General features: G+C 43.2%; 1 protein-coding gene across 5 annotated transcripts in view; it reads right to left on the reverse strand.

Annotated features, from left to right (window-relative positions):
- LOC115161828 (lysyl oxidase homolog 3B) overlaps positions 1 to 27,064 on the reverse strand; it is a 67,870-nt gene extending 40,806 nt beyond the window's left edge. For 2 of the 5 annotated variants that reach the window (XM_029712629.1, XM_029712627.1), the window contains exons 1-4: positions 26,753 to 27,061; positions 18,396 to 18,729; positions 16,967 to 17,130; positions 3,804 to 4,015 (exon numbers count right to left, since the gene is read on the reverse strand). In XM_029712629.1, the coding sequence (XP_029568489.1) occupies positions 3,804 to 4,015; positions 16,967 to 17,130; positions 18,396 to 18,720 (701 nt within the window). In that variant the 5' untranslated portion in view covers positions 18,721 to 18,729; positions 26,753 to 27,061. Of the gene's footprint in view, positions 1 to 3,803; positions 4,016 to 16,966; positions 17,131 to 18,395; positions 18,730 to 26,752 lie in introns of all 5 variants that reach the window. The other 3 variants (XM_029712625.1, XM_029712626.1, XM_029712628.1) reach the window with 3 other exon arrangements.
- Between the last annotated feature and the right edge of the window lie 379 nt (positions 27,065 to 27,443).

Here is a 27,443-nt window from a genome sequence, read left to right on the forward strand (position 1 = left end):
GCAGTCAGTCAGTGTCTGCGTTCCAAAGGGTTCCCTCTGTGTTCTGGATTTGGGCCTAATCATCGACCCATTTCCCCTTCCTGAATCGCTGCATCACCCTTCAGTCAGTCAGAGAGAGCAGAGCCTCAGTCGTCAGACACCATGTGCCTTCATACGGGATGACACGGGATGGGAGGAAGACCTTATTAATGGAGGACGGCCCAGAATGCCGATCTCTGTCTGTCTGCCCGTCGATCTGGAGGAGAAGGGTTATATTGGGAAAAGAAACCGGAGGGCTCACAGCCCACCATTTAAGACCATATATTCCATAACACCGTCATACTCCGCAACACCGTCATGTTCCGTAGCATCGTCATGTTCCGTAGCATCGTCATGTTCCATAACACCGTCATACTCCGTAACACCGTCATGTTCCGTAACACCGTCATGTTCCGTAACACCGTAACACCGTCATATTCCGTAACACCATCATACTCCGCAACACCGTCATGTTCCGTAGCACCGCCATATTCCGTAACACCGTCATGTTCCGTAGCACCGTCATATTCCGTAACACCGTCATGTTCCGTTGCACCGTCATATTCCGTAACACCGGCATGTTCCGTAACACCGGCATGTTCCGTAACACCGTAACACCGTCATATTCCGTAACACCGTCATGTTCCGTAACACCGTCATGTTCCGTAACACCGGCATGTTCCGTAACACCGGCATGTTCCGTAACACCGGCATGTTCCGTAACACCGTCATGTGCCGTAACACCGTAACACCGTCATGTTCCGTAACACCGTCATGTTCCGTAACACCGTCATACTCCGTAACACCGTCGTGTTCCGTAACACCGTCGTGTTCCGTAACACCGTCGTGTTCCGTAACACCGTCGTGTTCCGTAACACCGTCGTGTTCCGTAACACCGTCATATTCCGTAACACCGTCATATTCCATAACACTGAGCTAAGCAGTGTTGGTCCTGGTTGGTCCCTCGATGGGAGACCAGATGCTGCTGGAAGTGGATTTGGAGGGCCAGTAGGAGGCACACTCTCCTCTGGTCTAAAATAATATCCCAATGCCCCAGGACAGTGATTGGGGACATCGTCCTGTGTAGAGTGCCGTCTTTCAGAAGATACGTTAAACAGGTGTCCTGGCTAAATTCTCAATCTGTCCCTCATACCATCACGGTCACCTAATCATCCCCAGCTTATAATTGGCTCATTCATCCCCCCTCCTATTCCCTGTAACTATTCCCCAGGTCGTTGCTGCAAATGAGAATGTGTTCTCAGTCAACTTACCTGGTAAAATAAGGGTAAAAAATAAAATAAAATAATAAATAAACATTTGTATTAAGGTTTTAACTTTTCCTGAAGGAGTGGGATGGCTTTTGATGTATTAATATGTTATATGATGTTGGGATTTAATTTTTGGCTATAAGAAAATGTAAGTTAATTGTATTTGCATTATTTTCTTAATATTTTTTTGTAAACGCAATACGACAGTAAAAGTCAAACACAAGTGGTTGGTGGTACCTTCATTGGGGAGAATGGGCTCGTGTTAATGACTGGAGCGGAATAGGTGGACTGGAATCAAATTCTCTCTATCCAATAAACACACAAAGACCTAAAATATATATCCAGTATAATAAAAGCATTCTAGTCTAGACTCTAGAGAGTATTCAGCCAATCATCATTTACAAGGGACTGGGTTTCTCTTTGTAGTCAGTAATATTTTTCAAGCCCTGCCAACATCTGAGCCAGTGTCGTAGGATTCAAGCTTAGTCCTGTATTGACGCTTTGCCTGTTTGATGGTTCGTATGAGGGCATAGCGAGATTTGTTATAAGCGTCCGGATTAGTGTCCCGCAATTTGAAAGCGGCAGCTCTACCCTTTAACTCGATGAGGATGTTGCCTATAATCCATGGCTTCTGGTTTGGAAATGTACGTACGGTCACTGTGGGGACGACGTCGTCGATGTACTTATTGATGAAGCCAGTGAATGATGTGGTGTACTCCTCAATGCCATCGGAGGAATCCCGGAACATATTCCAGTCTGTGCTAGCAAGACAGTCCTGTAGCGTAGCATCCACGTCATCTAACCACTTTCGTATTGAGCGAGTCACTGGTACTTCCTGCTTTAGTTTTTGCTTGTAAGCAGGAATCAGGAGGATAGAATTCTGGTCAGATTTGCCAAATGGAGCCAGCTCTATATTATCCGTGTCGTCGTTCAGCCACGTCTCGGTGAAACATAATATATTACAGTTTTGAATGTCCCGTTGGTAGGATAGTCTTAATCGTAGAACGTCCTGTTTGTTTTCCAATGATTGAACGTTGGCCAATAATACAGAGGGTAGTGGTGGTTTACCTACTAGTGGTGGTTTACCTACTCGTGGTGGTTTACCTACTCGTGGTGGTTTACCTACTAGTGGTGGTTTACCTACTCGTGGTGGTTTACCTACTAGTGGTGGTTTACCTACTCGTCGGCGAATTCTTACAAGGCACCCCGCCCTCCTCCCCCTTTTCCTCCATCTTTTCTTCACGCTGATGACGGGGATTCGGGCCTTGTCTTGACAAAGCAGTACATCCTTCGCTTCGGACTCATTAAAGAACAAATCTTTGTCCAGTTGGAGGTGAGTAATCGCTGTTCTGATGTCCAGAAGCTATTTTCGGTCATAAGAGACGGTAGCAGCAACATTATGTACAAAATGAGTTATAAACAATATGAAAAAAACAGAATATAGTGATCAGAATAGAGTAGCCATATGTAGGAAAACCAAAGTTCCAAAGGCTGGGCCTAATATAGTGTTTAAGAGGTCATACAATAAGTTTTGTAGTGATTCATATGTTGATGATGTAAATAATATTTGTTGGTCCGTGGTGTGTAATGAGGAGCAAACAGACGCGGCACATTTATGAAATTGCTTATCCCAGTTACTAATAAGCACCCAATAAGAAAATGACTGTAAAAACTGTTCAATCTCTGTGGATTGATGAGGAATTTAAAACATTGTATGGTTGAGAGGGGATGAGGATAAAGGAATGGCATATAGGTCTGGCTGCACAACCGATTGGCAAACGTACTGCAAGTTGAGAAATCATGTGACTAAACTGAATAAAAAGAAGAAGAAACTACACTATGAAACAAAGATAAATGACATAATGAATGTTAGTAAAAGATTTGCCGCACCTTCAATGAAATGTTGAGAAAAAAGTCCAAAATCAGCTCCTTCATTCATTGAATCAGATGGCTCATTCATCCCAAAACCCACTGATATTGCCAACTACTTTAATTACTTTTTTCATTGGCAAGATAAACAAACTTAGGCAATGACATGCCAAGTAACAAACGTTGACACTACACATCCAAGTATATCAGACCAAATTATGGAAGACAAGAATTGTAATTTTGATCTCCGTAAAGTGAGTGTGTCAGAGGTGAACATTTTGTTGTTGTCTATCAACAATAACAAGCCACCGGGGTCTGACAACCTGGATGGAAAATTACTGAGGATAATAGCAGACGCTATTGTCACTCCTATTTGCCACATCTTCAATTTAAGCCTACTATGTAGATACTACATTTACATTTTAGTCATTTAGCAGACGCTCTTATCCAGAGCGACTTACAGTAGTGAATACATACATTTCATACATTTTTTCTCTCCGTACGCCGTACTGGTCCCCCGTGGGAATCGAACCCACAACCCTGGCGTTGCAAACACCATGCTCTACCAACCATGCTCTACCAACTGAGCCACACGGGACCACTAGAATATATTCACTGGTATGAGTGAATCCCTCTACTCTGACTTACTTGTAGAAGTTCTTGTTGACCTTCCTCTCATGGGGGAACCCCAGCATACCACAGATGACCCGGGTGTTTTTAGGGGTCCATCCCACATCACAGATCTGGGCCCAGCCGTCCTTGTACTTAATCTCTACCACACCCTCGGTGACGGGCATCTTCTTGGTGGGCACCACCGAGCGCAGACGAACCTCCTCCACCCTGTCCTCATCCACCTGCACCTGTATGGGGGTCAAAGGTTTGAGGTTAGAGGTTAGGTCTCAGACAGTGGAGGTTGCTGATGGGGGACGGCTCATAATAATGACTGAAACGGAGCCAACGGAATGGCATCAAACATATGAAAACCATGTCTTTGATGGTCAATCCCCTTATTCCGCTACAGCCGTTACGAGGAGCCCATCCTCCCCAAATTAAGGTGCCACCAACCTCCTGTGGTCTCAGAGGTCATGGGTCAAGGCTATACAGGTCATGCAGACACATGTCCTCCACCTTGTTCTCATCCACCTGCGCCTATAACGAGGGGGGGGTCAGGGGGTCATAGTTCGTACAGGGGTCATACAGAGTGCTGTGGCGTCACCTATGACCTGCTGTGACCCCTCAGAGCAATAAAACTATGCGAGGCCTCTGTGAACTTTGCGTTATCTGGCCTTGATCCACCATCCTGACTCGTTTGGTGGTCTCTCCTGATCAGTACGGTTCTAGTGTTATGTAGAACGTCGACAAGATCTGTTTGTGCTGTCAAGTGGACCATCAGAGTTTCTCATGGTGTGAATGACATCACTGAACAAAAAACCCTCTGAGAAAGTTTGAGACATACGGAACATTTCCCACACACACACACACACACACACACACACACACACACACACACACACACACACACACACACACACACACACACACACACCTCTTCACAACATAGATAGAAAAAGAAAAAGCCATTCAATGTCCGGTCACAGAGTGCATGCCGTAACAGGTGAAAAACCTCCCCTTATAATATGTGATGTATGTGCCAATTCACAGGATCCCATTTTTGCTCTACGCAAATGTATTTGTCAGTTGTATGCTTTAAAAAAAATCCTATGTTTAGAGTTAATCTATACTGTTGGAAGCAAACATGATGTTCAGAAACCAAGGCTCCTGGGAGTCACATTGTGGTGGTTCGTGGCATATTGGTTTGACAGATAAAATGATATCTTACATAGAGCTGTCACGCAGAAACCTGAGCAGAGCAGGGGAGCTTGTCACGTTCTCTATCTTCAAATTCCCTGTCATATATGAGCCAAGGCTCAGCGTGCCGGTAATTCCACATCTTTATTTGAAGAAAACCGAACCAAAACAATAAACAGGTAAACAGCAAGAAACGTAACGCAACTGTGGAGTGTGTACACACACAGAAATAATAATAACCCACAAACACAGGTGGGGGGGAAAAGGCTGCCTAAGTATGATTCCCAATCAGAGACAACGAATGACAGCTGCCTCTGATTGGAAACCATACTCGGCCAATAAAGAAAAACGAACATAGACATACAACACATAGAATGCCCACCCCATATCACACCCTGACCTAACCAAACAGAGAAAAATGGCTCTCTCGGGTCAGGGCGGGACAGAGGTACAACTGACATATCACTAGACGGGAGTGTTAAAGATGTCAGAATAAATATATGAAAACCTAGATGAAGTCAAAGAACCTAACGCAGTAAATATCATGGATATTGATGATCACGCATACACCAACGAAAGCCCCGCAGAAGGATGGTGCTCAACAAGTAACAGTATCCCATCAAGCCCCGCAGAAGGATGGTGCTCAACAAGTAACAGTATCCCATCAAGCCCCGCAGAATGATGGTGCTCAACAAGTAACAGTATCCCATCAAGCCCCGCAGAATGATGGTGCTCAACAAGTAACAGTATCCCATCAAGCCCCGCAGAATGATGGTGCTCAACAAGTAACAGTATCCCATCAAGCCCCGCAGAATGATGGTGCTCAACAAGTAACAGTATCCCATCAAGCCCCGCAGAAGGATGGTGCTCAACAAGTAACAGTATTCCATCAAGCCCCGCAGAAGGATGGTGCTCAACAAGTAACAGTATCCCATCAAGCCCCGCAGAAGGATGGTGCTCAACAAGTAACAGCATTCCATCAAGCCCCGCAGAAGGATGGTGCTCAACAAGTAACAGTATCCCATCAAGCCCCGCAGAATGATGGTGCTCAACAAGTAACAGTATCCCATCAAGCCCCGCAGAAGGATGTTGCTCAACAAGTAACAGTATTCCATCAAGCCCCGCAGAAGGATGGTGCTCAACAAGTAACAGTATCCCATCAAGCCCCGCAGAATGATGGTGCTCAACAAGTAACGGTATCCCATCAAGCCCCGCAGAATGATGGTGCTCAACAAGTAACAGTATCCAATCAAGCCCCGCAGAATGATGGTGCTCAACAAGTAACAGTATCCCATCAAGCCCCGCAGAAGGATGGTGCTCAACAAGTAACAGTATTCCATCAAGCCCCGCAGAAGGATGGTGCTCAACAAGTAACAGTATCCCATCAAGCCCCGCAGAAGGATGGTGCTCAACAAGTAACAGCATTCCATCAAGCCCCGCAGAATGATGGTGCTCAAAAAGTAACAGTATCCCATCAAGCCCCGCAGAATGATGGTGCTCAACAAGTAACAGTATCCCATCAAGCCCCGCAGAAGAGAAGGATGGTGCTCAACAAGTAACAGTATTCCATCAAGCCCCGCAGAAGGATGGTGCTCAACAAGTTACAGTATCCCATCAAGTCCCGCAGAAGGATGGTGCTCAACAAGTAACAGTATCCCATCAAGCCCCACAGAATGATGGTGCTCAACAAGTAACAGTATCCAATCAAGCCCCACAGAAGGATGGCGCTCAACAAGTAACAGCATCCCATCAAGCCCCGCATAATGATGGTGCTCAACAAGTAACAGTATCCCATCAAGCCCCACAGAATGATGGTGCTCAACAAGTAACAGCATTTCATCAAGCCCCGCAGAATGATGGTGCTCAACAAGTAACAGTATCGCATCAAGCCCCACAGAATGATGGTGCTCAACAAGTAACAGCATCCCATCAAGCCCCGCAGAAGGATGGTGCTCAACAAGTAACAGTATCCCATCAAGCCCCGCAGAAGGATGGTGCTCAACAAGTAACAGTATCCCATCAAGCCCCGCAAAAGGATGGTGCTCAACAAGTAACAGTATTCCATCAAGCCCCACAGAAGGATGGTGCTCAACAAGTAACAGTATCCCATCAAGCCCTGCAGAATGATGGTGCTCAACAAGTAACAGTATCCCATCAAGCCCCGCAAAAGGATGGTGCTCAACAAGTAACAGTATTCCATCAAGCCCCACAGAAGGATGGTGCTCAACAAGTAACAGTATCCCATCAAGCCCTGCAGAAGGATGGTGCTCAACAAGTAACAGTATCCCATCAAGCCCCGCAGAATGATGGTGCTCAACAAGTAACAGTATCCCATCAAGCCCTGCAGAATGATGGTGCTCAACAAGTAAAAGTATCGTGGACTATTATTCTCAAGGCACAAATACGACGTTTAAAGTTTGGTTAAACACTAAAATGGATGATGAAGTGGGGCGGGGTCAATGTTTTGACCCCTAGTTGAACCACACTTTCCCAAACCATCTGATTATACTGCAGTGCTGTGTGTTTTATACTGTAGTGCTGTGTGTTTTATACTGTAGTGCTGTGTGTTTTATACTGTAGTGCTGTGTGTTTATACTGCAGTGCTGTGTGTTTTATACTGTAGTGCTGTGTGTTTTATACTGTAGTGCTGTGTGTTTTATACTGCAGTGCTGTGTGTTTATACTGCAGTGCTGTGTGTTTTATACTGTAATGCTGTGTGTTTTATACTGTAGTGCTGTGTGTTTTATACTGTAGTTCTGTGTGTTTTATACTGTAGTGCTGTGTGTTTTATACTGCAGTGCTGTGTGTTTTATACTGCAGAGCTGTGTGTTTTATACTGTAGTGCTGTGTGTTTTATACTGTAGTGCTGTGTGTTTTATACTGTAGTGCTGTGTGTTTATACTGTAGTGCTGTGTGTTTTATACTGTAGTGCTGTGTGTTTTATACTGCAGTGCTGTGTGTTTTATACTGTAGTGCTGTGTGTTTTATACTGCAGTGCTGTGTGTTTTATACTGCAGTGCTGTGTGTTTATTCTGCAGTGTGTTTTATACTGCAGTGCTGTGTGTTTTATACTGCAGTGCTGTGTGTTTATACTGTAGTGTTGTGTGTTTTATACTGTAGTGCTGTGTGTTTATACTGCAGTGCTGTGTGTTTTATACTGCAGTGCTGTGTGTTTTATACTGCAGTGCTGTGTGTTTATACTGTAGTGCTGTGTGTTTTATACTGCAGTGCTGTGTTTTATACTGCAGTGCTGTGTGTTTTATACTGTAGTGCTGTGTGTTTTATACCGTAGTGCTGTGTGTTTATACTGTAGTGCTGTGTGTTTATACTGTAGTGCTGTGTGTTTTATACTGCAGTGCTGTGTTTTATACTGCAGTGCTGTGTGTTTTATACTGTAGTGCTGTGTGTTTTATACTGCAGTGCTGTGTGTTTTATACTGTAGTGCTGTGTGTTTTATACTGCAGTGCTGTGTGTTTTATACTGTAGTGCTGTGTGTTTTATACTGCAGTGCTGTGTGTTTTATACCGCAGTGCTGTGTGTTTATACTGCAGTGCTGTGTGTTTTATACTGCAGTGCTGTGTGTTTTATACTGCAGTGCTGTGTGTTTTATACTGTAGTGCTGTGTGTTTTATACCGTAGTGCTGTGTGTTTATACTGTAGTGCTGTGTGTTTATACCGTAGTGCTGTGTGTTTTATACCGCAGTGCTGTGTGTTTATACTGTAGTGCTGTGTGTTTTATACTGTAGTGCTGTGTGTTTTATACTGTAGTGCTGTGTGTTTTATACTGTAGTGCTGTGTGTTTTATACTGTAGTGCTATGTGTTTTATACTGTAGTGCTGTGTGTTTTATACCGTAGTGCTGTGTGTTTATACTGTAGTGCTGTGTGTTTATACTGTAGTGCTGTGTGTTTTATACCGTAGTGCTGTGTGTTTATACTGTAGTGCTGTGTGTTTATACTGTAGTGCTGTGTGTTTTATACTGTAGTGCTGTGTGTTTTATACTGTAGTGCTGTGTGTTTTATACTGTAGTGCTGTGTGTTTTATACTGCAGTGTTGTGTGTTTTATACTGTAGTGCTGTGTGTTTTATACTGCAGTGCTGTGTGTTTTATACTGCAGTGCTGTGTGTTTTATACTGCAGTGCTGTGTGTTTTATACTGTAGTGCTGTGCGTTTTATACTGTAGTGCTGTGTGTTTATACTGTAGTGCTGTGTGTTTTATACTGTAGTGCTGTGTGTTTTATACTGCAGTGCTGTGTGTTTTATACTGCAGTGCTGTGTGTTTTATACTGTAGTGCTGTGTGTTTTATACTGTAGTGCTGTGTGTTTTATACTGCAGTGCTGTGTGTTTTATACTGCAGTGCTGTGTGTTTTATACTGTAGTGCTGTGCGTTTTATACTGTAGTGCTGTGTGTTTATACTGTAGTGCTGTGTGTTTTATACTGCAGTGCTGTGTGTTTTATACTGTAGTGCTGTGTGTTTTATACTGCAGTGCTGTGTGTTTTATACTGTAGTGCTGTGTGTTTTATACTGTAGTGCTGTGTGTTTATACTGTAGTGCTGTGTGTTTTATACTGCAGTGCTGTGTGTTTTATACTGCAGTGTTAAACTGTAGTGCTGCGTGTTTTATACTGTAGTGCTGTAGAGACCATCTACAGAGAGAGAGACGGGTTTCAGAGTATGATAGAACAACATAGTATGATAGAACAGAGTATGATAGAACAACATATATCATAAATTAGTTGTTTATGATATATGTTGATTAAAGGCAGTAATAGTAACTGGTTGTTATTAAAGGCAGTAATAGTAACTGGTTGTTATTAAAGGCAGTAATAGTAACTGGTTGTTATTAAAGGCAGTAATAGTAACTGGTTGACTAAAGGCAGTAATAGTAACTGGTTGTTATTAAAGGCAGTAATAGTAACTGGTTGTTATTAAAGGCAGTAATAGTAACTGGTTGTTATTAAAGGCAGTAATAGTAACTGGTTGTTATTAAAGGCAGTAATAGTAACTGGTTGTTATTAAAGGCAGTAATAGTAACTGGTTGTTATTAAAGGCAGTAATAGTAACTGGTTGTTATTAAAGGCAGTAATAGTAACTGGTTGTTACTAAAGGCAGTAATAGTAACTGGTTGACTAAAGGCAGTAATAGTAACTGGTTGACTAAAGGCAGTAATAGTAACTGGTTGTTATTAAAGGCAGTAATAGTAACTGGTTGACTAAAGGCAGTAATATTAACTGGTTGACTAAAGGCAGTAATAGTAACTGGTTGTTATTAAAGGCAGTAATAGTAACTGGTTGTTATTAAAGGCAGTAATAGTAACTGGTTGTTATTAAAGGCAGTAATAGTAACTGGTTGTTATTAAAGGCAGTAATAGTAACTGGTTGACTAAAGGCAGTAATAGTAACTGGTTGTTACTAAAGGCAGTAATAGTAACTGGTTGTTATTAAAGGCAGTAATAGTAACTGGTTGTTATTAAAAGCAGTAATAGTAACGGGTTGTTATTAAAGGCAGTAATAGTAACTGGTTGTTATTAAAGGCAGTAATAGTAACTGGTTGTTACTAAAGGCAGTAATAGTAACTGGTTGTTATTAAAGGCAGTAATAGTAACTGGTTGTTATTAAAGGCAGTAATAGTAACTGGTTGTTATTAAAGGCAGTAATAGTAACTGGTTGACTAAAGGCAGTAATAGTAACTGGTTGTTATTAAAGGCAGTAATAGTAACTGGTTGTTATTAAAGGCAGTAATAGTAACTGGTTGTTACTAAAGGCAGTAATAGTAACTGGTTGTTATTAAAGGCATTAATAGTAACTGGTTGTTATTAAAGGCAGTAATAGTAACTGGTTGACTAAAGGCAGTAATAGTAACTGGTTGATTAAAGGCAGTAATAGTAACTGGTTGTTATTAAAGGCAGTAATAGTAACTGGTTGTTACTAAAGGCAGTAATAGTAACTGGTTGTTATTAAAGGCAGTAATAGTAACTGGTTCTTATTAAAGGCAGTAATAGTAACTGGTTGACTAAAGGCAGTAATAGTAACTGGTTGATTAAAGGCAGTAATAGTAACTGGTTGTTATTAAAGGCAGTAATAGTAACTGGTTGTTATTAAAGGCAGTAATAGTAACTGGTTGTTATTAAAGGCAGTAATAGTAACTGGTTGTTATTAAAGGCAGTAATAGTAACTGGTTGATTAAAGGCAGTAATAGTAACTGGTTGTTATTAAAGGCAGTAATAGTAACTGGTTGTTACTAAAGGCAGTAATAGTAACTGGTTGTTATTAAAGGCAGTAATAGTAACTGGTTGACTAAAGGCAGTAATAGTAACTGGTTGACTAAAGGCAGTAATAGTAACTGGTTGTTATTAAAGGCAGTAATAGTAACTGGTTGACTAAAGGCAGTAATAGTAACTGGTTGTTATTAAAGGCAGTAATAGTAACTGGTTGTTATTAAAGGCAGTAATAGTAACTGGTTGTTATTAAAGGCAGTAATAGTAACTGGTTGTTTCTAAAGGCAGTAATAGTAACTGGTTGACTAAAGGCAGTAATAGTAACTGGTTGACTAAAGGCAGTAATAGTAACTGGTTGTTATTAAAGGCAGTAATAGTAACTGGTTTACTAAAGGCAGTAATAGTAACTGGTTATTATTAAAGGCAGTAATAGTAACTGGTTGTTATTAAAGGCAGTAATAGTAACTGGTTGTTATTAAAGGCAGTAATAGTAACTGGTTGTTATTAAAGGCAGTAATAGTAACTGGTTGTTATTAAAGGCAGTAATAGTAACTGGCTGAATAAAGGCAGTAATAGTAACTGGTTGTTATTAAAGGCAGTAATAGTAACTGGTTGTTAATAAAGGCAGTAATAGTAACTGGTTGACTAAAGGCAGTAATAGTAACTGGTTGTTAATAAAGGCAGTAATAGTAACTGGTTGTTATTAAAGGCAGTAATAGTAACTGGTTGACTAAAGGCAGTAATAGTAACTGGTTGACTAAAGGCAGTAATAGTAACTGGTTGTTATTAAAGGCAGTAATAGTAACTGGTTGTTATTAAAGGCAGTAATAGTAACTGGTTGTTACTAAAGGCAGTAATAGTAACTGGTTGACTAAAGGCAGTAATAGTAACTGGTTGACTAAAGGCAGTAATAGTAACTGGTTGTTATTAAAGGCAGTAATAGTAACTGGTTGACTAAAGGCAGTAATAGTAACTGGTTGTTATTAAAGGCAGTAATAGTAACTGGTTGTTATTAAAGGCAGTAATAGTAACTGGTTGTTATTAAAGGCAGTAATAGTAACTGGTTGTTTCTAAAGGCAGTAATAGTAACTGGTTGACTAAAGGCAGTAATAGTAACTGGTTGACTAAAGGCAGTAATAGTAACTGGTTGTTATTAAAGGCAGTAATAGTAACTGGTTTACTAAAGGCAGTAATAGTAACTGGTTGACTAAAGGCAGTAATAGTAACTGGTTGACTAAAGGCAGTAATAGTAACTGGTTGTTATTAAAGGCAGTAATAGTAACTGGTTGTTATTAAAGGCAGTAATAGTAACTGGTTGTTACTAAAGGCAGTAATAGAAACTGGTTGTTATTAAAGGCAGTAATAGTAACTGGTTGTTACTAAAGGCAGTAATAGTAACTGGTTGACTAAAGGCAGTAATAGTAACTGGTTGACTAAAGGCAGTAATAGTAACTGGTTATTATTAAAGGCAGTAATAGTAACTGGTTGTTACTAAAGGCAGTAATAGTAACTGGTTGTTATTAAAGGCAGTAATAGTAACTGGTTGACTAAAGGCAGTAATAGTAACTGGTTGTTATTAAAGGCAGTAATAGTAACTGGTTGACTAAAGGCAGTAATAGTAACTGGTTGTTATTAAAGGCAGTAATAGTAACTGGTTGTTATTAAAGGCAGTAATAGTAACTGGTTGTTATTAAAGGCAGTAATAGTAACTGGTTGTTATTAAAGGCAGTAATAGTAACTGGTTGTTATTAAAGGCAGTAATAGTAACTGGTTGTTATTAAAGGCAGTAATAGTAACTGGTTGTTATTAAAGGCAGTAATAGTAACTGGTTGACTAAAGGCAGTAATAGTAACTGGTTGACTAAAGGCAGTAATAGTAACTGGTTGTTATTAAAGGCAGTAATAGTAACTGGTTGTTATTAAAGGCAGTAATAGTAACTGGTTGAATAAAGGCAGTAATAGTAACTGGTTGACTAAAGGCAGTAATAGTAACTGGTTGTTATTAAAGGCAGTAATAGTAACTGGTTGACTAAAGGCAGTAATAGTAACTGGTTGTTATTAAAGGCAGTAATAGTAACTGGTTGACTAAAGGCAGTAATAGTAACTGGTTGTTATTAAAGGCAGTAATAGTAACTGGTTGTTATTAAAGGCAGTAATAGTAACTGGTTGACTAAAGGCAGTAATAGTGGCTGGTTGTAACTGTGGTTTCTTGATTCCCAGCCTGCATTGCATTGCATTGACTCAGATCAGAGTGAGTGGGTGGAAGAGGATTTGGCTGAACTCCTGGTTTGTTGTCTGTTCGCCAGACTGGATACAGGAGCAGTCAGGCCACAGGAACACAGAGAGGAGGGGGAGGAGGGGGAGGTTTAGGAGGGTAGGGGGAGGAGGGGGAGGAGGGATAGGGGGAGGAGCAGGAGTAGCAGGGGGAGGAGGGGGAGGAGCAGGGGGAGGAGCGGGAGGAGCGGGAGGATAGGGGGAGGAGCAGGATGGGTAGGGGGAGGGGGAGGGGGAGGAGCAGGAAGGGAGGAACAGGAGGGGTAGGGGGAGGAGCACGAGGGGGAGGGGGAGGAGCATGAGGGGAGGGGGAAGAGGGGGAGGAGCAGGAGGGTAGGGGGAGGAGCACGAGGGGGAGGGGGAGGAGCATGAGGGGGAGGGGGAGGAGCATGAGGGGAGGGTGAGGAGGGGGAGGAGCAGGTGAAGCAAGAAAAGAAGGAGGATAGCCTAACTCTTATGAAAGCTCTTCTTTAGAGTTTTAACTGTCCAATAAGGAGTTTGAAAGACATACCGTATTTCCTTCCTGATCTAACCATCCAATCAGAAGGCTGAACAGAGTCCTGGAGGCCCCCAGTTTAAGGTTGTGTCACAAATGTCTCTTTTCTATCAAAAAGTCTAAAATTGTAAACTATAAAGAGAGGAAGGAGAGAGAGAGAGAGAGAGAAAGAGAGAGAGAGAGAGAGAGAGAGAGAGAGAGAGAGAGAGAGACAGAGAGACAGAGAGACAGAGAGACAGAGAGACAGACAGACAGACAGACAGACAGACAGACAGACAGACAGACAGACAGACAGACAGACAGACAGACAGACAGACAGACAGACAGACAGACAGACAGACAGACAGACAGACAGACAGACAGATGGAAAAAGACTGGCTGTCTGGCACCTATGTGCTTTTCAACACTACAGCTGTGCTTCCTCAGTTTGGACAGTCATCACCAGTGGTTAACTTATGACATGGCCGTGTTATGACGTAGGGAATGATCTATGAGATTGTCAGTGTAAACTCTAGCATAGGGCTCTATAGTGCATCACCAAAGGACCACACAGCTCGATCAACCCACCAGGAAATCAGCAGCATGTCATTTTCACTTGCAGTCCTAGTCCCTGTTATGTTCAGTTCAGTAACCTATGCAGAGAGCATAAACCCAGACAGACATCAGCAACAGACTGGTTACAGAGCAGCAGTACATATAACTGTATCCCAAACGGCATTCTATTCCCTATATAGTGCACTACTGTTGACCAGAGCCCTATTCCCTATATAGAACACTACTGTTGACCAGAGCCCTATTCCCTATATAGTGCACTACTGTTGACCAGGGCCCTATTCCCTATTTAGAGCACTACTGTTGACCAGGGCCCTATTCCCTATATAGAGCACTACTGTGGACCAGAGCCCTATTCCCTATATAGTACACTACTGTTGACCAGGGCCCTATTCCCTATATAGAGCACTACTGTTGACCAGAGCCCTATTCCCTATATAGTGCACTACTGTTGACCAGGGCCCTATTCCCTATATAGTGCACTACTGTTGACCAGAGCCCTATTCCCTATATAGAACACTACTGTTGACCAGAGCCCTATTCCCTATATAGAACACTCCTGTTAACCAGAGCCCTATTCCCTATATAGAACACTACTGTTGACCAGAGCCCTATTCCCTATATAGAGCACTACTGTTGACCAGGGCCCTATTCCCTATATAGAGCACTACTGTGGACCAGAGTCCTATGAGTAAAGCCAATTCTAATTCAACATGTTCTTCATTCAAAAAGAATTAGAAATTGGGTCTCCAGTGAACTTCCTGAATTGACTGGGATTGACCCCCGACCCTGCTACTGCGTATGACAATTGTCATGACGTTGCCCTCTTTGGGTACAGCGAGCACTATTCCCCCCCTCCCTCTGCACCATCCCTCTCTCTCTCTCTCTCTCTGTCTGTCTCTCCTACACCCCGGGCTGCTGCGACCACAGGTCATAAATTCCTGGAGGAGAATCCTGCCTCATGGCCAGACAATATAGAGAGTGAGTTTCATAAGAGAGAACAAAGGAATTTCCTTCCACAGTCTAGAACGTGAGGACGGAACAATGTTCACGTTCTGGAAAAATGTATGAAAAGGTCGTTGAGGTATCCAGCTACGAACTGGTCCGTTTGGTACAACTTTATGAAGCTCATGAGAGACAATACAGCCACATTACCATAACCCTGTTTATACAGGAGTCTCAAGTGTGAGTCTTGCATCTGATTGTTGTACAAAATGAATGAGTAAAGATGAAACTATTTGTGAAATGATGTGATGCTATGTAATGATGTTAATGTGAGAGAATTGTATTTCTGTTTAAAGTTTCACTAAGTCATTGGCACGCCCCCCCCCCCCCAGGGGCACAGACAGGACCCGGCATCATGAGACAGGCCCTTTTCTATGTTTCGAATAAAACTCCCACCTTGGTTTTCTATCACCAGACCAGCTTACCTCGATAGCGAGAGGGCCAAGGTTTGAGAGGAGACCAAGCTTACCTCGATAACGAGAGGGCCAAGGTTTGAGAGGAGACCAGCTTACCTCAATTACGAGAGGGCTTGGTCAGACCAGACCAGTACCTCTATCACAGAGGGAAATAAGGTTTAAGTAGATCGCTGAATCTTTTAACCATCCCACGTGGTTAAACTCTGAGACTATCGATACCGACAGAATAATAACAAGTCTTTGATATTAATACTTAGTCTGCAGCTAGGAATTCGGTATCATTGAACGCGAAGACCGACAACCGCCGAAACACCTATTCTATAACAACATGAATGAATGTCACTCTTAACTATCCATTCTAACCACCAAAGAGAAAGAGAGAAAGAGAGAAAGAGAGAACAAACTCTCCAACAGAAACAAACTTTTCAACAGAGATCCCGACAACACACTGAGCGTAAATATATATATATATTGATTGCAATTATTCCCGAATGAGTGAGCATTCATGTGCAATGGATTAGCATTTCAATTGTTATAATATTCAACTCTGTAGTGTCTCCTCAGGTGACCCCCCACTCCCCTTTTGTCTAACAAGCCGCCATGCCGGTTTAGCCCACTAGGGCACATTCCTCTATCATGTCTTTGTAAACATATCTACTGTTTGTTATGCATTTCTGTGAATTACTTAGTAAATAAATGATTTTAAGACAATTGATGTATGGATGATTCATAGTAAAGGCTGGGTTCGTGCAGATAAGCAACCATTTACGACGTTTGGAATGAGACTGATGTGAGGTAAAGAATAATTCATTAATTAGAAGACTAATTGATCAGATATTAAAATATCTGAAAGTTATTAGGAAAATTATAACTTTGTAATCTGAATATTTTCCGTGGTGCCCCGACTTCCTAGTTAATTACAGTTACATGATTAAGTAGTTTAATCACGTAATAATAATTACAGAGAATTTTTTATAAAGATTCATCTTCAGTTTAATGATGCCAAAGACACGACACAATGTAACCCATTGTAATGCCTTACATCGATGACGTTGGAGTCGACAAACCCAGGAAGCCTCTCGTCCTTGCAGATGACTCCAGCGTCCTCATCGTGTGTGCAGTCACTGTTGCCCCAGCCTCGAGACTTACACAGCTCAATACTCTTCTCTCCTCCGTTACACTGAACATTATCCAGCCAGATCTTCCCTGCATAGAGAATAGACAATCAGTCACCGTCCGTCAACTATAACATAGCATAGTGTCACGGGTGTTGTAGGGTAGAGACCAAGACGCGGCGGGAAAATGTATACTCATCTTCTTTTATTAAAGGACAAAGAAGGAAAAACCAAAACACAACGACAAAGAACAGGCCGGTAAGGCACCAAGCTATACACAGCAACAATCTCCCACAAAATCCCATGACAAAAACACATACCTATTTATAGGACCTTCAATCAGAGGCAACGATAGACAGCTGCCTCCAACTGAAGGCCCCAACACCAATTAACTAAACATAGAAATACAAACGACTAGACTGAACATAGAACTAAACTAACATAGAACAATAACCAAAACCCTGGACTAATAAATCAAATACCCCTCTACATAAACAACCACCCCGAAACCATATAAACCAAATACCCCCCTGCCACGTCCTGACCAAACTATAAGAACAAATAACCCCTTATACTGGTCAGGACGTGACACATAGAGAATAATGTACCGTTGCGTGTCCATTGTTAACCAATGAATCCGGTATCGTTTGAGTTCTGTACTGAGGAATGGTTTCCTAATAGCCGCTCCATGCCTTTTAGCGAGCTATATAACAGTTCTATTACTGACCTTGGCCCTTTGCTATAACCTGGCGTCATGTGTCCATCCTTCATGCTTATAACTGCTCTATGACAGTTGTTATAGCTCACCTTGGCCCTTTGCTATAACCTGGCGTCATGTGTCCATCCTTCATGCTTATGAATGGTCTATGACAGTTGTTATAGCTCACCTTGGCCTTTGCTATAACCTGGCGTCATGTGTCCATCCTTCATGCTTATGAATGGTCTTGTAAAATGTGGAATAACTGCTCTATGACAGTTGTTATAGCTCACCTTGGCCCTTGCTATAACCTGGCGTCATGTGTCCATCCTTCATGCTTATAACTGCTCTATGACAGTTGTTATTGCTCACCTTGGCCCTTTGCTATAACCTGGCGTCATGTGTCCATCCTTCATGCTTATGAATGGTCTTGTAAAATGTGGAATAACTGCTCTATGACAGTTGTTATAGCTCACCTTGGCCTTTACTATAACCTGGCGTCATGTGTCCATCCTTCATGCTTATGAATGGTCTTGTAAAATGTGGAATAACTGCTCTATGACAGTTGTTATAGCTCACCTTGGCCCTTTGCTATAACCTGGCGTCATGTGTCCATCCTTCATGCTTATAACTGCTCTATGATAGTTGTTATAGCTCACCTAGTCCCTTGCCGTACTTGGCGCTGTGTGTCCAACCCGTAGCGGAGACGAATCCCAGCTGGCGACAGAGGACGTTGGCGTTGGACAGAGAGAAGTCGTCGTCACAGATGGTCCCCCACTCTCCCTTGTAGAAGACTTCGATGCGCCCCTCGTTGTGCTTCCGGGGGTATCCCACCAGACGAAACTGCAGCCGGTCGTTCTGGGGTTTGGGGGAGGTGGTGCCCTGGGTAGGGGGCGTTGTCTGGGCCATGATCCAGGCAGGAAGCCACACTCCTAACAGGAAGCTGATGATGGAAAATCGCTGCCACCATCTTGAGGTCTTCATCTCTCAAACCTGTAGGGGCAGGGACAGGAGAGGTGAGCTTGAGGGTCAGAGGTCAGGTGGTGAGGGGGTGGGGGGGGTGAGCTTGAGGGTCAGAGGTCAGGTGGTGAGGGGGGGTGGGGTGGTGGGGGGGTGGGGGTGAGAGCAATGTTTGACATTGCAGCCAGCATTGCAGGTCAGTCGCAACTGACTGATCTACTAATCACCTTGTATCATATATAACTACTCATGATTATTTGTAGATCAGTCAGTCACCATTTACCAACAATGCATCATGGATTCGATGCTCTGGAACACGGCCAATGTCAGGAAGTTTAAACTGGCCTAACATGAAAGGGTTGTAGACAAACACATAACTAACTGCTCTCAACTCAAAAGATCCTAGTCAAAAAACAAAATGCCCCAAATAAACCCTCAAACTTTACAGATCGTAATGCAAAAGATCACCAGGCAACAATGAAGACCTGAACTCAGAGAGATTATTTTTATAAGATCTTTTCTCAGTGCTTAGGCCAAGCAGAACCAGAGAGGTAAAGTATTCATGGTTGACTTCCTGTAAGAAGCTTGACGGACGGTCAGAGAGCAAAGATTCGCTCCAACACTGTGATTCAAACCAGCTGCTGAAATTAAAGGAGACACATTTACAATTACAGCAGGAAGCAACCCTCGACGGAAAACCAATCAAGCTTTACTATAACATAAACAAAACGTTGATTATGATGTGTGTGCATATAGATTTGATTAGGATGACTGACTGATTGAAAACAGTTGGTGTGGTGTGACAATGTGATCTTTGCCAAAAGTACATTAAACAGCAAACTATGAGTAGTAGTTCTTATTGAGTCTGGTGTTTCAACTCTCACCTGGGGTGTATTCAGGTCCCACACTGTAGCAAAAATGTTTTGCAATGGTAAACGTTTTGCAGTTAAAAACAAACGTTTTTATTTGACAAATTCAGATTGGTCCCTCCCAGTTTCATTCGTGTTTGCATCTGTCTGCTTCAGTTTGGTTCTGTTTGGTTCCTAGTGGAATAAACCCCTGGACTTGTGTTTGGTTGCTAGTGAGATAAACCCTTGGACTTGTGTTTGGTTCCTAGTGAGATAAACCCCTGGACTTGTGTTTGGTTCCTAGTGAGATAAACCCTTGGACTTGTGTTTGGTTCCTAGTGAGATAAACCCTTGGACTTGTGTTTGGTTCCTAGTGAGATAAACCCCTGGACTTGTGTTTGGTTCCTAGTGAGATAAACCCTTGGACTTGTGTTTGGTTCCTAGTGGAATAAACCCTTGGACTTGTGTTTGGTTCCTAGTGAGATAAACCCTTGGACTTGTGTTTGGTTCCTAGTGGAATAAACCCCTGGACTTGTGTTTGGTTCCTAGTGAGATAAACCCTTGGACTTGTGTTTGGTTCCTAGTGGAAAAAACCCTTGGACTTGTGTTTGGTTCCTAGTGGAATAAACCCCTGGACTTCTGTTTGGTTCCTAGTGGAATAAACCCCTGGACTTGTGTTTGGTTCCTAGTGGAATAAACCCTTGGACTTGTGTTTGGTTCCTAGTGAGATAAACCCTTGGACTTGTGTTTGGTTCCTAGTGAATAAACCCTTGGACTTGTGTTTGGTTCCTAGTGAGATAAACCCTTGGACTTGTGTTTGGTTCCTAGTGAGATAAATCCTTGGACTTGTGTTTGGTTCCTAGTGGAATAAACCCTTGGACTTGTGTTTGGTTCCTAGTGGAATAAACCCTTGGACTTGTGTTTGGTTCCTAGTGAGATAAACCCTTGGACTTGTGTTTGGTTCCTAGTGAGATAAATCCTTGGACTTGTGTTTGGTTCCTAGTGGAATAAACCCTTGGACTTGTGTTTGGTTCCTAGTGGAATAAACCCCTGGACTTGTGTTTGGTTCCTAGTGGAATAAACCCCTGGACTTGTGTTTGGTTCCTAGTGAGATAAACCCTTGAACTTGTGTTTGGTTCCTAGTGAATAAACCCTTGGACTTGTGTTTGGTTCCTAGTGAGATAAACCCTTGGACTTGTGTTTGGTTCCTAGTGAGATAAACCCCTGGACTTGTGTTTGGTTCCTAGTGAATAAACCCTTGGACTTGTGTTTGGTTCCTAGTGAGATAAACCCTTGGACTTGTGTTTGGTTCCTAGTGGAATAAACCCTTGGACTTGTGTTTGGTTCCTAGTGAGATAAACCCCTGGACTTGTGTTTGGTTCCTAGTGGAATAAACCCTTGGACTTGTGTTTGGTTCCTAGTGGAATAAACCCCTGGACTTGTGTTTGGTTCCTAGTGAGATAAACCCTTGGACTTGTGTTTGGTTCCTAGTGGAATAAACCCCTGGACTTGTGTTTGGTTCCTAGTGAGATAAACCCCTGGACTTGTGTTTGGTTCCTAGTGGAATAAACAACAAGAGCACAATAATATGAAAATCTCGACAGACTATGTGACATAAATGGAGCTTCTGACGCAACTATGCAAGATTTTAGTTCTGGGTTTCTGAGATCATAATACTAGGAATATGGTACATTCCCTTACTAGATTGTGTGTATTCGGTTTTGTGGTGTATTGTGTTAAATATTACCTGTTCGATACTGCCGCATTGTCAGATCTAGATGCACCAGGATTTCATTACACTCTCAATAACATCTGCAAACCACGTGTATGTGACCAATAAACATTTGATTTGATTGTGCATAGTGTTACATATGTCATCTGTAGCCAAAACATGCCAGGCCAGACAGTCACCTTCATTCATCTATCATCTATAGCCAAAACATGCCAGGCCAGCCAGTCACCTGCATTCATCTATCATCTATAGCCAAAACATGCCAGGGCAGACAGTCACCTGCATTCATCTATCATCTATAGCCAAAACATGCCAGGCCAGCCAATCACCTGCATTCATCTATCCTCTATAACCAAAACACGCCAGGCCAGACAGTCACCTTCATTCATCTATCATCTATAGCCAAAACATGCCAGGCCAGACAGTCACCTTCATTCATCTATCATCTATAGCCAAAACATGCCAGGCCAGCCAGTCACCTGCATTCATCTATCATCTATAGCCAAAACATGCCAGGGCAGACAGTCACCTGCATTCATCTATCATCTATAGCCAAAACATGCCAGGCCAGCCAATCACCTGCATTCATCTATCCTCTATAACCAAAACACGCCAGGCCAGACAGTCACCTTCATTCATCTATCATCTATAGCCAAAACATGCCAGGCCAGACAGTCACCTTCATTCATCTATCATCTATAGCCAAAACATGCCAGGCCAGCCAGTCACCTGCATTCATCTATCATCTATAGCCAAAACATGCCAGGCCAGACAGTCACCTTCATTCATCTATCATCTATAGCCAAAACATGCCAGGCCAGACAGTCACCTTCATTCATCTATCATCTATAGCCAAAACATGCCAGGCCAGACAGTCACCTGCATTCATCTATCATCTATAGCCAAAACATGCCAGGCCAGCCAGTCACTTTCATTCATCTTCATTCCCATTCGGCCATCTCTCCTTCCAGTTCCCTGCTGCCAATGACTGGAACGAACTACAAAAATCTCTGAAACTGGAAACACTTGTCTCCCTCACTAGCTTTAAGCACCAGTTGTCAGAGCAGCTCACAGATCACTGCACCTGTACATAGCCCATCTATAATTTAGCCCAAACAACTACCTCTTCCCCTACTGCATTTATTTATTTTGCTCCTTTACACCCCATTATTTATATTTCTACTTTGCACTCTCTTCCACTCCAAATCTACCATTCCAGTGTTTTACTTGCTATATTGTATTTACTTTGCCATCATGGCCTTTTAATTGCCTTTACCTCCCTTATCTCACCTCATTTGCTCACATTGTATATAGACTTCTTTTTCTACTGTATTATTGACTGTATGTTTATTTTACTCCATGTGTAACTCTGTGTTGTTGTATGTTGTCGAACTGCTTTGCTTTATCTTGGCCAGGTCGCAATTGTAAATGAGAACTTGTTCTCAACTTGCCTGCCTGGTTAAATAAAGGTGGAATAAAATTTAAAAAAAGAAATATCTATCATCTATCATCTATAGCCAAAACATGCCAGGCCAGCCAATCACCTGCATTCATTTATCATCTATAGCCAAAACATGCCAGGCCAGCCAGTCACCTTCATTCATCTACAACTAAAAGCAACAGTGTGTTTATAGGGAGGTGTTTCATACAGTAGTGTGCTCAGGAACCACAAAATGACGTTTCCTGTGTACGTATGGGAACATGCACGCCCATACACTTAGACCCTTCAGACTGATGTGCTCATGGGTCAGGTTGTGTGAAAACCAGGAAGTGATTGGCTGGATCAGTATTTAGCATGTAGTTCTGTTGGGACTGTAGAGTCCTGTGTGGTTCTGCTGGGACTGTAGAGTCCTGTGTAGTTCTGTTGGGACTGTAGAGTCCTGTGTAGTTCTGTTGGGACTCTAGAGTCCTGTGTAGTTCTGCTGGGACTGTAGAGTCCTGTGTAGTTCTGTTGGGACTGTAGAGGCCTGTGTAGTTCTGCTGGGACTCTAGAGTCCTGTGTAGTTCTGCTGGGACTCTAGAGTCCTGTGTAGCTCTGTTGGGACTTTAGAGTCCTGTGTAGTTCTGCTGGGACTGTAGAGTCCTGTGTAGTTATGCTGGGACTGTAGAGTCCTGTGTAGTTCTGTTGGGACTGTAGAGTCCTGTGTGGTTCTGCTGGGACTCTAGAGTCCTGTGTAGTTCTGTTGGGACTCTAGAGTCCTGTGTAGTTCTGCTGGGACTGTAGAGTCCTGTGTAGTTCTGTTTAAGGAGGACTGTAGAGTCCTGTGTAGTTCTGCTGGGACTGTAGAGTCCTGTGTAGTTCTGTTGGGACTATAGAGTCCTGTGTAGGTAGTTCTGCTGGGACTGTAGAGTCCTGTGTAGTTCTGCTGGGACTCTAGAGTCCTGTGTAGGTAGTTCTGCTGGGACTGTAGAGTCCTGTGTAGTTCTGCTGGGACTGTAGAGTCCTGTGTAGTTCTGCTGGGACTCTAGAGTCCTGTGTAGCTCTGCTGGGACTGTAGAGTCCTGTGTAGCTCTGCTGGGACTGTAGAGTCCTGTGTGGTTCTGCTGGGACTCTAGAGTCCTGTGTAGTTCTGTTGGGACTGTAGAGTCCTGTGTAGTTCTGTTTAAGGAGGACTGTAGAGTCCTGTGTAGTTCTGCTGGGACTGTAGAGTCCTGTGTAGTTCTGTTGGGACTATAGAGTCCTGTGTAGGTAGTTCTGCTGGGACTGTAGAGTCCTGTGTAGTTCTGCTGGGACTCTAGAGTCCTGTGTAGGTAGTTCTGCTGGGACTGTAGAGTCCTGTGTAGTTCTGCTGGGACTGTAGAGTCCTGTGTAGTTCTGCTGGGACTGTAGAGTCCTGTGTGGTTCTGCTGGGACTCTAGAGTCCTGTGTAGTTCTGTTGGGACTGTAGAGTCCTGTGTAGTTCTGTTGGGACTGTAGAGTCCTGTGTAGTTCTGCTGGGACTGTAGAGTCCTGTGTAGTTCTGCTGGGACTGTAGAGTCCTGTGTAGTTCTGTTGGGACTGTAGAGTCCTGTGTGGTTCTGCTGGGACTGTAGAGTCCTGTGTAGTTCTGCTGGGACTGTAGAGTCCTGTGTAGTTCTGCTGGGACTCCAGAGTCCTGTGTAGTTCTGCTGGGACTGTAGAGTCCTGTGTGGTTCTGTTGGGACTCGAATGCCAATAGCGTCACAACCAATTTCAGTGTGTGACGTAAATAATAATCTGAGTGAGAGACTGTTTTGAGAAGTCTGGGTACAAATGTTTTTATCTAACGTTCCACTCGTCATTTACCAAAGACAGGATGTAATAGCTGAAGACAGATGGCAACCAGGCTAACTGGGATGAAAGTCTGATACAGAAAATACCAAACTCTCAGTTATAATTTGCTATCGAGAAGAGCTCAAATGCTCTACAAATGAATAGCAGATGCTGATGGAATTAATTGTAAGAGTACTGTAGTTTACTCATCAATCAATGTCGCACACAGGTCTATGGCTATGGACGTTATACAATATGTGGGCTTCTGGTCTTTCACGTGTCATTTGAACCCGTAAGTACCTCTCTATCACTCTTAAGGGAGTACCATGCAGATACCGTTACTAAAACTACAAGGTGGTCAATAGGATTCTGATTAAGTTCCTCCTTAAATAAATGGGAACGTCCTGGAAATAATCTGAAACAGACAGAGTAGAAGAACTGAACTCCTGCGAAAGCAATTCAAATTCCTGTCTATGTTTACTGAGAGACAGAGAGAGACAGAGAGAGAGAGAGAGGAGGGGGGGTGGGAGAGAAAGAGAGAGGGGGTGGGAGAGAAAGAGATAGAGAGAGAGAGACAGAGACAGAGAGAGGGTGGGAGAGAGAGAGAGACAGAGAGAGTGAGAGAGGGGGTGGGAGAGAAAGAGAGAGAGAGAGAGAGAGAGGGGGGGTGGGAGAGAAAGAGATAGAGAGAGAGAAAGAGAGAGAGGGGGGTGGGAGAGAAAGAGAGAGAGAGAGAGAGGGGGGGGGTGGGAGAGAAAGAGATAGAGAGAGAGAAAGAGAGAGAGGGGGGTGGGAGAGAAAGAGAGAGAGAGACAGAGACAGAGACAGAGAGAGAGATACCACAGCGAGATATTTCCTTCCTTCATTAGAGCATTCCACAGGATTCCGTTTTCAGTGAAGCCGTCTGCCACTCCCCCGCCCTCTCCCCAGAGTGATATATTTACAGGACTGGCCTCTCTTTCTGGGTTTACCAGACATTCAGTGGCTCCGTCCCAAAATTGCACCCTATTCCTTATACAGAGAGAGACAGAGAGAGACTAGGGCCTAAAAGAGTGCACTATATAGGGAAAAGGGTGGCATTTGGGATGCAAACAGTGAGTGACAGGCAATAGCTCTTGTAAGAAAAATCAGGAATTTGAACTCTCTCTCTCGACCAGGACAAGGATGACATAATACCATGAAAACTACAGGATTACTACTATAATTTACTACAGGATTACTACTATAATTTACTACAGGATTACTACTATAATTTACTACAGGATTACTACTATAATTTACTACAGGATTACTACTATAATTTACTACAGGATTACTACAGGATTTATCTACAGGATTACTACTATAATTTATCAGGGCACTTTACAGGCAAACAGCAGTTTAATATGAGACAGTGTCCTCAGTCACTGAAAAGACCACTGCTGTTCATCCAATCATCAGCTTTAGAGCACTGGTAGGATGGTTCTGTTAGAGACAGGACAGACAGGACAGGACAGACAGGACAGACAGGACAGGACAGGACAGACAGGAGAGACTGGACAGACAGGACAGGATAGGCCAGACAGGACAGACAGGACAGTCAGGAGAGACTGGAGAGACTGGACAGATTGGACAGACAGGAGAGACTGGAGAGACAGGACAAGACAGACAGGACAGACAGGACAGACAGGACAGGACAGACAGGACAGACAGGAGAGACTGGAGAGACAGGACAGACAGGCCAGACAGGACAGACAGGAGAGACTGGAGAGACAGGACAGACAGGCCAGACTGGACAGACAGGACAGGACAGACAGGACAGACAGGAGAGACAGGACAGACTGGACAGACAGGAGAGACAGGACAGACAGGCCAGACAGGACAGACTGGACAGACAGGACAGACAGGCCAGACTGGACAGACAGGACAGGACAGACAGGCCAGACTGGACAGACAGGAGAGACTGGACAGACAGGACAGGAGAGACTGGAGAGACAGGAGAGACTGGAAAGACAGGACAGACAGGACAGGACAGACTGGACAGACAGGACAGACAGGAGAGACAGGACAGACTGGACAGACAGGACAGACAGGACATAATGATATTGGGAGCAGATCTGAACATTTAACATTTTTCCAAGAAGTTAGATTATAATGTATTATTTGGAAAGGTAGGATGAGGAGATTTATTTTAGCAAGTACCACATCATTGCACATTGATTTTTTTTCCTCCCAATCCAACAAAAAATAAATGCTTGCACTTACCTGTTACAAAGTGTCCAGCCTTTAAAGTTTATAACAGTTTTAGACAGTTCCAGGGGTGGACTCAAATCTACTAAATTATATTCCCTCTAATGTTTTCAAAAGTCGACAAAAATATATCCAAATAAAAACATTTAAAAGTGTTTCGTCTTGATTTATGCCATAGAAGCGTTCGGTTTTACGGGGCAGAGAGGAGAGGACAGCCTATAGGCAATTACGACTTTCACCCCTTTTGGTTGTAAATTGCCAGCTGTACAATCTACAGCTGAGAGAGAGAGAGAGAGAGAGAGAGGGGGATGCGGAGCAGAGAGAGAGAGAGATGCGGAGCAGAGAGAGAGAGAGAGAGAGAGAGAGAGGGATACGGAGCAGAGAGAGAGAGAGAGAGAGAGAGGGGGGGATACAGAGCAGAGAGAGAGAGAGAGAGAGAGAGAGAGAGAGAGAGAGAGAGAGAGAGAGGGAGGAGTCAGGGAGAGGTGAAGCTGACTCGTGGGATTCTGCACGACTTTTAAAAGGGGACGGATTTTCCCCGAAGACAGACTGCCTCTTTCAGGCATGATTTTGTAACGGTGCATTTTCCACACGGGATTTATCACTGCAGTCAATCTATCCTGCAAACGCAAAACCCTCGGTCAACCCATCCACCGCTGTAGAACATAGATTGTGATGTAGTTGTACTTCGTTAAAACCATTTAGT

The sequence above is a fragment of the Salmo trutta genome, chromosome 25 (genome assembly GCF_901001165.1).
Source record: "Salmo trutta chromosome 25, fSalTru1.1, whole genome shotgun sequence".
NCBI lineage: Eukaryota > Metazoa > Chordata > Actinopteri > Salmoniformes > Salmonidae > Salmo > Salmo trutta.